Source organism: Lygodium microphyllum, chromosome 13, assembly GCF_053477565.2.
Source record: "Lygodium microphyllum isolate KBCC chromosome 13, Lygodium_microphyllum_v1.1.10, whole genome shotgun sequence".
Lineage (NCBI taxonomy): Eukaryota > Viridiplantae > Streptophyta > Polypodiopsida > Schizaeales > Lygodiaceae > Lygodium > Lygodium microphyllum.
In genome coordinates, this window is record NC_141147.1 from 137,071,563 (window position 1) to 137,082,550 (window position 10,988).

The 10,988-nt window shown below is 38.7% G+C and overlaps 1 protein-coding gene across 1 annotated transcript in view; it reads left to right on the plus strand.

The window, feature by feature from the left end:
- LOC148027259 (altered inheritance of mitochondria protein 32-like) overlaps positions 1-10,765 on the plus strand; it is a 49,608-nt gene extending 38,843 nt beyond the window's left edge. The window contains exon 5 of the mRNA XM_087691835.1: positions 10,270-10,765. Coding sequence (XP_087547961.1) covers positions 10,270-10,573 — 304 coding nt within the window. The 3' untranslated portion in view covers positions 10,574-10,765. The remainder of the gene's footprint in view (positions 1-10,269) is intronic.
- Positions 10,766-10,988: the final 223 nt, after the last annotated feature.

Below are 10,988 nucleotides of genomic sequence, written 5' to 3' on the forward strand. Positions count from 1 at the left end.
TTTATTTTTGAGCTTCCTAAGACACCTACAAGGAATGATGGGATATGGACTATCATTTGCAGATTTAGCAAACAAGCCCATTTCATTCCGGTGAGGAAGAAAATTAAGGCTAATCATATGGCACGATTGTTTTTGCAGTACATCTTTAAGTATCATGGTATGTCAGAGTCGATCAAGCCCATTTCATTTCGATGAGAAAGAAAATTAAGGCTAATCATGTGGCACGATTGTTTTTGCAGCACATCTTAAAGAATCATGGTATGCTAGAGTTGGTCATTAGTGATCGAGACCCCTAGATGATTAGTTTATTTTGGAAGGGCTTATTTAAGAATATGGGTACCACGCTGAAATTCTCATCATCTTTCCATTCGCAGACAGAAAGTCAGTTTGAGGAAGCAAATTCCAGTGTTAGAACTTTCGATGTGCTATGTTTCAGACCACAAGACACAGTGGGAGTAGTATTTGCCTTTGGTTGAGTTTGCTTATAACAACACAGTGCATAGTTCTACGGGCAAAGCTCCATTTGAGGAGGTAAGAAAGTATCCCCTATTTTGCACACAAAAGAAAAGATCTTTGAGTTTGATCGTTATGTGGAAAGCATGGATGCATCTTAAGAGAATATTAAGTATGCGCTCCAAAGATCACAGGATAAGCAAAAGAGGGCAGTTGATCGTCATAGGCGTGCTTTGCACTTTACAGAGGGCGATTATGTTTTGTTGTGATTTGAAAAGGCACGGCTGAAAAAATGAAGGGCAAAGAGTGATTGTATCCGAAGTTGTCTACGAGATACTATGGGCCATTTCAAGTGTTGGAGAGGACCAGTGATGCATGCTATAGGCTGAAAATTGCCTTCACATTGGCGGATACGCAATGCCTTTCATGTGAGCTTGCTTAGACCTTTTCATGGAGATGTGCCAGAGGATGTTTGTGCTGAAATTCAGCCGGAGGTTGAATAGCTCGATCAAATAGTGGTACTAGAGCAGATTTTGGCACACAGAGAGAAAGATCAGGGGTAAGGGTTCCAGAAGGTACTTGGTGAAGTTTCATAATTATTTACCAATGGATGCCAAATGGATGGAGGAGAATGACTTGGCAGACCATCCTCAGTTGTTGCAGCTTTACCTTGATGCTTTCCAGTGAGAGCCGACTTTAGTTCAGGCTCAATCAAGTTCAACAGAGTAGAGGTCCAGAGTATTACCTGATGATTGTGAGGGAGCTAGCACCTCCGCTCCTCAGTAATGGACAGCTCTAGAAGTAGTGGATCTCGAATGTATTCAACATACATTCAGGGTACTGTAGCTGAATAGCATGTTTGCTAGGGGATCACTATTCAGTGTACCAGTCACTACGTTTGGTATGCAGATCGGTATGGTTTTCACTGCAGCTCTAAAACTGTACATTTGCATCCATTATGCTCAGTGTATAATCAATTATGCTTGGTATGGCATTGGTTACACTTGGTATAGCATCAGTCAATGATGATCAAGGGCTGATTATTGAATACTGGTTTTCAGCGTATGATCGTTAATATCCAGTGGTATTTAGCTCAGTTTTTGATTAGCTTGAGAACCGTTTATGGTCACTTTTTGGATCGTTTGTATCCGTTTTTGCATTGATTACTGGTCAGTTTTTGCAATGAGTTTGTGATCAGTTTGGGATCACATTTGCAGCAGTTTGTGATTAGTTCTCAGATCAGCAAGTGATCATTTTATGATCAAATTATGCTTAGTTTTCAATGGTTTACATCTAGTTTTATGGACAACAACATATATTATGAGGCCATTGATGTTCTAGCCATGGTTTATACTTGGTTATGCTATGCTATGGTTTGGTTTTGCCAGATGAGTTAAGGACATGTCGCATGATAATTTGACAATGTTTTTGAGATTCTTTGTGAGTTATGCATTAGATCGAGTCTTCGTTGTTTGCGTTTGTTGGTGTTTGACATCCAGAGATTGCCTTGCTGTGATTCGGGATCCGTTTGGAGTACGACACACTCTCTAGGTCATTATCCTTGCCTTGATCCTTAAGATACAGGAGTTCGAGGTTCAGTATTCATTCACTGCATAGTGTGTTTGCTGCATGAGCATTGTATATGCAACAGTTGCATCACTTTTTTTTTTCTATGTTCATTGTCTTTGAGTTATCCTAACCCTAACTATGTTCTTTTATTAGTATGTGCTTTGTCGTACGGTTTCTGTTTGTGTTTCTGTGTTAGGGTATTTTTTTACAAGTTTGATTCTTGGATTTTGACTGTGTGTCTCGTGCCTTAGATTGAAACTCGTCATAATGGGCATATCTTGATAATATCTATTTTTCTTACACTCTAATGTCAAGGTATCTACACCGAGTCTAGACCTTGTTTGTTTCATTATAGGTAATTAGAGGCTTAATGGGAAGAGCTGAAGTATTGGAATATATTAAGGGTTCTTTTGCTTGGCAAGACCTAGAGCATTAGAAATGAAGTGCTCTTTGGAAGATATAGAAATTCTTTTTGTGTTTTGGTGGGGATGGCAAGAAAAAGTGTTCAAGACCTCGTTGCAATTTCAAGGTGCCTAAAAAGTGTTAATAGAGTTGTTGCTAAGCTCTCCGATAAAGTTATGTAAACTTGTCACAATGCGTTGACATTCTGCCATCCAAGTTTGAGAGTAGATTGTGTGGTTCCTTGGGATTAGCTAGTATTGTTTTGATTTTGATTTTGATTTGAGCTTGAATTTTGTTTGTCCTTGCCCTATTGTCCCTTTTGAAAAGATGCAACGAGAGACCCTCTATCAAGGACACATTATGAAATTTATCGAACAACCATGCATAATGCAACAATTGACACTCAAACTCATAAAATGTGGGCATTTGAGGTTATGAAATCATTTGTTGCACAAAATGGAAATATTTTCTTGGCAGCTTGTTAAAAAATAAGGTAACCTGATCATTAGAACACTTAGGAGTCCTAGTGGTTGAGAATTCAGCAAGCGAGGAGACATCAATACTCAGATAACTTGACTTTCAATTCATTCTTCTTTGTGATTTTAAAGTTCTAGAGCTCATGATTGAAATTGATGCGATGGTCCTATCTTGAGCCACATAGTAGTTAGCCAAGTATGCCTAATGCTCAGATGCCAAGTCAAAATGATGAAGCTGAGAGTGAAACTCAAGCAATAAGCCTTGCATAAGCTCAATAATTGTGGAGGCATTATGTGCCTTTCATGAGTAGACGACCTCATATGAAACAAGTGTGGGATCAAGTTGGGGTTTCAACCCTTGCATTAAATTCCATAGGTTCTGAGAGTTCAAGGCGTGGCTCATTAAGTTTAACTTGTTGAAACACATCTTATCATTAAAAGCATGCCTGACAGATGAGGAGCTAGAATCATGAGGTGTTTGTAAAGGTGGATAGGTGGGGTATGTTGGAGGATAAGAAGAAGAAGAGGGTAATTGTGGATAGGCAGAAATAGGCTGGTGATGCCCAATAAGTATTGATTGATGTGGAGATACCGAAACTGCTATAGGTTCATATGGTACCGAAGGTGGAGGTAGAGGCACTGGGACACAATAGCCTGGTCCAAATGTTAGCTTGGGCACAACATAATGGCTGGATGGTCCACTACGCAATGCCATAGAGGCAAATTGTGGTACCAAATGATCCACACTCGAGTATTTTTGGGATGCACTCCGAGAGGGATAACCCAAAGTGTGTATGGGAGATCTAGTCTTCGTCACATGTACACCATTTGGAAACGAGTATGTAGAGGTCGTGAAGGCAATGTCTTAGTGTGTAGAACCCCTTGGTGTGGTGTATGGTGGTAAATGTGGTACACTTTTAATGGAAGCGGAAAGAAAAGTGTAGCAGAAGGGTGAGCGAGGGATGGTTGGGAGTCCAAATGGATTAGTGATAGATGTTGTCGTGGAAAACATGGTTGATTTCTTTTGTCCATTAAATACAGTAGATTGAGAATTAGATTAAGATGCATCTACTTCAATTTGACCATTAGAAATAAAATTGTTTGAAGGAAAAGGAAGGGAAAGAATACTTGCAACCTTTTCTTTCAGCTTCTTACCTAGTTTTAGTCCATAAAGAAATAGTCTTTCTCATTACTTAGAAATCAAAGGTTGTTTTGAAGAGTCCCTTCTTGATGACAATGAGCATTTCCTGATCCAATAGAAAATACTGAATTAGTTGGCATAGAATTTGACATAATAGGGTTCATACCTGATATTGGAGAAAAGAAATACTATGGAAGTGGAGTGTAATTTGAGCTAGGTTTTAGTTGCGGATGACCGATCCATAGTGGAGATTTCACAGGTCTTGCAAGATCATTAGTTTTGTGCGTCGAATCTAAAGGAGATAACTCAGGCTTATCTTCAATCTCCTGCTAAGCCCTATGCAAAAGGATGAGATCATATTTAGTGGCGGAAATCTGATATAGTCTTTGGACTCCATGGTAGTCGAATGGTTCTCTGCCCATGTCAAATCGGGTAGTAGCAAGCTGGAAGGTCCACTCTTGATCATTTTTGTCCATGTTTGGTTGTGAAGACTAGAGGGATGGTGTGAATGTGTTCGAAGTCATTTGACCCTTGTATTATTTTTGCTTTTGCTTTTGCTTTTGTGGATGAGCTTTTTGATCAAAGACTAGGATTTCTCAGAGAGCACATAGCTTTGATACCATGTAAAGAAATGCTTTAAATGCAAAAAACACAAAACCAATTGTATGGCAAAACACAAATTGATAACACAAAATACAGTTATGATTAGGGTAACTTAGAGACAGTAAACACAATGAATAATAAAGTGAATGACTACTGAATATATGATGCTTATGCAGCAAATGCACCATGCAGTGAATACTGAACCTCGAACTCTCGTATCTCTAGAATCAAGATAGAAGTTATGAGCTAGAGAGTGTGTCATAATCTAAAACGGATTCCAAAATGTAGTAAGGCAACCTCTGTGTATTGAATACCAGCAAACGCAACCTAGGAGGTTGAATTTGATGCAGACAGGCAGTGAGAAGAGAGAGAAATACTAAAAACGCAAGTACTTAAGGAGAGAGAAAAATTGAGCGATAGCAGATGAGTGCAAATACAGTCACAGGAGCCAGGTGACATGCAAAAGAGAGAGAAAACACCAAATATAGATGCTAGATGACCATGCGATAGTTGGAAAGTGGTGGCAACAGCTTCAACAGGAGGTGATAGCAAGGAGAGGGGCGCATCACATCGCGTCGCACTGTGTTTGTGGGGGGATGTTGTGTTATGTTAAAGGATTCATCTCCCTGATCGTTTAGAATTTCCAATCAGAGTCCTTGAGGCGACTGCTTCCAGCACCTTGAGGGAGACTCTCGACACATGCTCTTGAGGACGCACAAGTGCCCCTACTATCAGTTAGATAACAATCGGGAAGGCAAAGATCGCCGCATCTAGCATGGATTTTAACTTAGAGACGTTTAGTCATAATCCTACACATGGTAGTTTCGCGCCACTGGCTTTTCAGCCAAGCGCAATGATCAATTATGTGAATCAACAGTTCCTCTCGTACTAAGTTGAATTACTATTGCGGCACCACTTATCAGTATTGTAAAATGGTATAAAAGATATTCATACCTAAACACACTCTTACACATATACCAGTGTGTGTTCACACACGGGGATAAATAATAACTAACAATTCCTTGAGGTCATGGATGATTGAACTCATGATACAAAACATATAGAAAAAAAAAGTGAAGGTTTTACCTTGAACAGATAATATCTAATTCTATACAATGATTCTGGAAAAGAGATGCATAAGTAAGAGAGATGTATTATGAGATAGGTCATGACATAGTATATTGAGAAGCTCAGGGACCTGAAGTAGAACATGATTCAAAGATGCGTGTGCATAGCTTAGAGATTGATCAAAAGCCAATATGGTTGAGAGCATCGGACACATGATGGCAAGAGGTCAAATACGTGGATATAGCTTTCGGGTTCAACTCAGAGGTTATGCATAAAGTTGTTACAAACCCTTTTTAAAATATTACTCCTTTAAAAGGAAAGTAAAAATAAATACAACTCATTTTGGATTAAAATCCAAGTAGAGAATCCCGCACAATTATTTAGTATAAGTGACGGAAAGACTTTATCATGTGTGTGCATGGCCATTGTCCTAATCACATGATTTTTTACTAATTTTAAAAATTTTCATTCTTTAGAAATTTAAATATTATTTTTTAAAATTTAAAATTTTCAACACAATTAAAATCCCCTTGATGTTGAGGACATTGTGATTGGTGTTAATCGCATGTGACTGCATGGCCAAGCATTGGGCGGATCATTTTTCAACTTTTTACTAATTTCATTTTAAACTAATTTTTAATTTTTTTCATTCTTTAAAATTTTAAATATTATTTTTGAAAATTTAAAATTTTCAACACAATTAAAATCCCCTTGATGTTGAGGACATTGTGATTCGTGTTAGTCGCTCTTGTGATAGCGTGGCCAAGCACTAGGCAAGTCATTTTTTAACCAATGCCACAAGTAAGTGATTAGACGGTCTTCAACATGTTTTTCAAGGCCTTCATTTAGTGATGGAGGGCTCTAGGGTAAAAATTCCCATATTTCAATGAACAAATTTAGAGAAATTGGGCTTAGATTGGAAACGCCCCAATCTACATGTGAACAATTCTTTCTAAAAAAATGAACTTCAATTATCCAAGGTTGTATTAAAACCTTCTCTCTCTAAACTTGGGGTGGATACTAATGTGACTTGGAGAGTGGAGACGACAAGTTTGTTGATCTAGGGTAGATTTGATGGCTAGATGACGTGATATAAGAGATATGGCAGGTGATAAGACTTGAGAATGTGCAGACTAGAGATGTGGTGCTAGGCAGCCAACATGTGTGGCGCATAGTAGATTGTGATGAGGTAGGCTATGATGATAGGATGCACAAGCTAATGACGTGTTGGGGCTTCTATTGAGGCAAACAATTGTTGAGACGGCATAAACCAATGGGTAGTTGTAGCAACGTTTCATAGTAGGGCTCGCAACACAAAGACGAAGAAGACTTCCTTCTCTTTTTCTTCCTCTTTTTGTACTTTTGTCATGATAGATTAGTTTCATTGCTCTAATATCATTGTTGGGTATGGAGCTTGCAAAGATTGACTAGCAAGCTATGATGGATGGAATTTCATGGAGATAAGAGAAGAGAGAGAGTAAGAGGGGGAGAGAAAGAGAGAGAGTACTCTTGTACGTACACGAACTGAAAGAATAGATTGATTATAATAAGTGAGATATCTAAGTACAAGTGATAGGACTTGGATATATAGGTTGAGATATCCACCTATACTTTTCGACTCTTATTTAATGTTAAGCGGTGTAAAAGTCCTTTGTGCCTAAACACGTACTTTTATCCCCAATAATGTGTGTTCACACACGGAGATGGATAATAATTAACAAAACATGTATTGGTCATTTCGTATACCATGTTACCCTTTTAAATGTATACAATCAAGGTTGCTTGCAATATTTCGAGAGGAGGGGATATTACTAGAATGATATTTGATTATACTTCATTGAGATTATTAATTAAAATAAAATTTAGTCAAAGTGTCCTTAGCTCTTGGCATGGTGACCATTACATCGGTAGTAAAGGATTTGACATTGGGCACGTAGTGGATAAGTATACAGGCAATGTGGTATAGGAGCAAGGAAAAGTAACAAGGTGCAATGTGAAACTTTCATTAAATTGAAAGTTTGCACCTTAAGAATTGAGTTATATTGAAAGTTTCGCTTAGTAAGTAACTCATTTAGAGCACTTAAGTTGTAATATAGGCCTTGAGCTAAAGTTTGTTCTAGTGAAGCTCACTTATGATTAATGATCAAGTTATTAATTAGCCCTTATAAAAAAATTGGAAATCTTGGCTATTTGGGACACACACACACACACACACTCACTCACTCTCACTCACTCTCTGTCTCTCTCTCATATTTGAGTAGCCCAAGTTTAAAGATAACCTTAATCTCTTCTTTGTCGTAGAAATTGTAGGTTTCAAGCATGGAATATGAGTTGATACTATGAATAGAGTGTGGACAACGGCCAATCTTCTCTTGGGGGAATCAAATATTTAGGCAGCTTTAGTAATGCATGTTATTGTTTTTAATCTAGAAATTAGAAAAAGAGGGTATTACAGTATTAAGGGTTGAGATCCTCTCTTCTCTTTTAAGATCTGAAGCCTAGTGCACTTTTGGACAACTTTCTTGTGAGCAAAGTGATATTGTCATAGTTTCATCGCAAGAAATCCCTTTATTTGTAAGAGGAACATTGTGGGATTACATGGGAACTATGTAGGATAGTTAGTTATTTAGGCAAGTGCTCCACAAAATTGGGCTTACATGTTGGCTGTTATTTTTAGGCTTTGGCAAGCTGAAGTGTTCATTTGCATTTTTTGGACACTCTACAGTTGGTTGGGGCCAACATTGAAGGTGACAAGGTCATTGTGCATTTGTCGATGAGTTGTGTTGCGAGAAGTTGCTGAAATACAGCCATTCATAACTAGTTTTGAGCATACATCAGTAATCTAAAGAAATACTGAAAGGGGGGACTAAGCTTTGGGGCCAACAAGTGTTACGTGTGGTGTAAGAGTACTCTAGCTCTAGTTTTGTGTGGGTTTTTCTTGCTGAATTCACTATCAAGCTAAATTAAGTATTTCCTAACGTGTGTTTATTGCCCTTTGGGCTTTTGAAGGCTGGTTTCATTGGCGTTTGAGGGAAGATAACTATCTATAGTCTTGGTAGGTTATTGGGTAGCCGAAGAGCTCCCATTGACCAATGCTTTGGTTGCTTTGGGATTGAATCTCTTGGGGTAAAAAGGGGTAAGCTTTGCTTGACAGTCCCTCTTGGTTTCCATTTTAGGCATGAGAGTGGGTGTTAAGCCAAAAAGGATGCATTAAGAAGCCAGAAAAGGTACATTAAGATTAAATATTTCATTAAACTCATTAAGTAGCACCAAAACTCAAATGCACAATTGTGCTTCAGCGTCCCATAAGCAAAACCCTAAGCTTTGGTTGGTTCCAATTGTTAGAGAGTGCATTAGTTCACTTGCATCCTTTTGCATCCTCAACCTCCATAGTGTGCCCACACCATCTGAAGGCTGCCCACACCTGCGTTTGGTTTCAGCCTGCTGTCACCATCACTTCAACCCCCTTTGCACGTTGTCCAGCCACTGTTAAAGAGTTTCCGGCTGCCGCTTTGCTCATAACCACCTGGTAGACTGCTGCATTTACATCTGAACAAGCTGCTGCTGCTGTTCATTGCATGGAGGTTATCCACATTGTTGACATCACGTTCTAGAACTGCTTTTTCAGTGTCTACAGCACTCCCTCATCATCACATAGTGTAGCTGTTGATCAGGCTGCCTGGACTGCCGCATCATTACTCTAGTTGCCAGCTGCTGCATTTTGAGTTTTCAGCACTTACTCTACATCATCCTCTGCTGTAACTGGTGATTACTGCACTTAGGACCCACAGCTGTTGGACTGCCCTGCCTTTGAGCATTCTGTGAACTTGTTCATTCATTCAGCATACATTATTCATTCAGTTTCATCTTCTTCTTCCCTAGTTTGCGTTTTGTATTTTTGTTTGAGTTAGTGCTTTATTTGTGTTTGTACATTCTATGTGTACACATGTTGCATATCTGCGTAGACTCACTATGTATAAATGTTAGATATCATTGTGCATTCAAGGCCTATTTTCAAACCCCTTATCTATAAATGTATCATTATAATCCTTTCTTTATTCAATATGTGACAAACACCTTTGAATGGTACCCTTCTACCTCAAGTTTTCAACCAAAAAGGTGTAGTGATTTTTAGATCAACAGATGCATGCAAGACAGGTCCCAACTCAAGACAATGTTTACCCAGTAGCTAGGAAGTCCATAGATGCAAGATTATGATGTCAATTGCTTTCCGGAAAGGTCAAATGACAAGAATGATCTCAACTCAAGGTGCAATTAGGACCAAGCGCCTTACATTCTAGCCTTTGTTTTGTAAGAGGCAGCCTGTCTTGGAGTCATTTCACAACATTGATTAGCTAGAGAGCCCTTGGATGAAGTGTCTTAGATATGTGACACAAATATTCTAGGATGTAAGGTGTCTTAACTTAGAGAGTCCTAGTTCACAATATTTTCATATGGATTTGTGGATTGGGTGTGCATTGGAGATCAAGCTTTTCTAGGAGGCATTCCTTTTTACTATATGTTTATGTTCTGGCATCTTGAATGTGATTTTGGCAGGGGTCAGATGGGCTTAGATGAGGAGCAACAACGCATAAAATGTGCAGAAAGAGGTGGCTGTTTTTGTAAGCAGGAAACCGATGTGAATGGCTCTGTCGATGCCAAGAAAGCTGCTCCTGGTGCCTGCTGTCAAGAAAAGGTGGATAAAAAAACCAGTCACTGTGGTGGAATATGTGGTGCTTGGAGCAGGTTTTCGTCCTATTTTGATGGCTGGGAAAGGGGTGATACTATGGCAGCCCTAGCTGTGATTGGTGCTGCAGCTGCTGTTGCAGTTGCTTTTGATTATTACAGGAAACCATCGTAGGTTTAGACCGTCTGTAACTTCTAAATATCAGAGCACGCTTTTAATACCTTACAGAAGCATTCAGGTTTGAAAATGGTGATCTCTTATACATAACCAGAGACAATAAGAACCCTTCTACTGGTAAAAAAGTCATCCTAAACTGCATTTGATAAAGTTACCTCTTAGATATCACAGTAATCATGGTACCCTGTTTATAGTGGCAAGCTTTTTATTTGAAAATGTGGGCCCTGGAGTCTGTAGGTGTAATATATATGATTATGCATTGCTCTAGTAGAAAACTAGTCACGCTTTTTGAAATGATTGAAGAACTGATCCTTTCTGAGAATACTCCAGGTTCTCTTATCATTTATTGAGATTTTCTTGTGCAATTATTGAGATTTTCTCTGCACAAGATTAATTGATGAGTGATATTCAA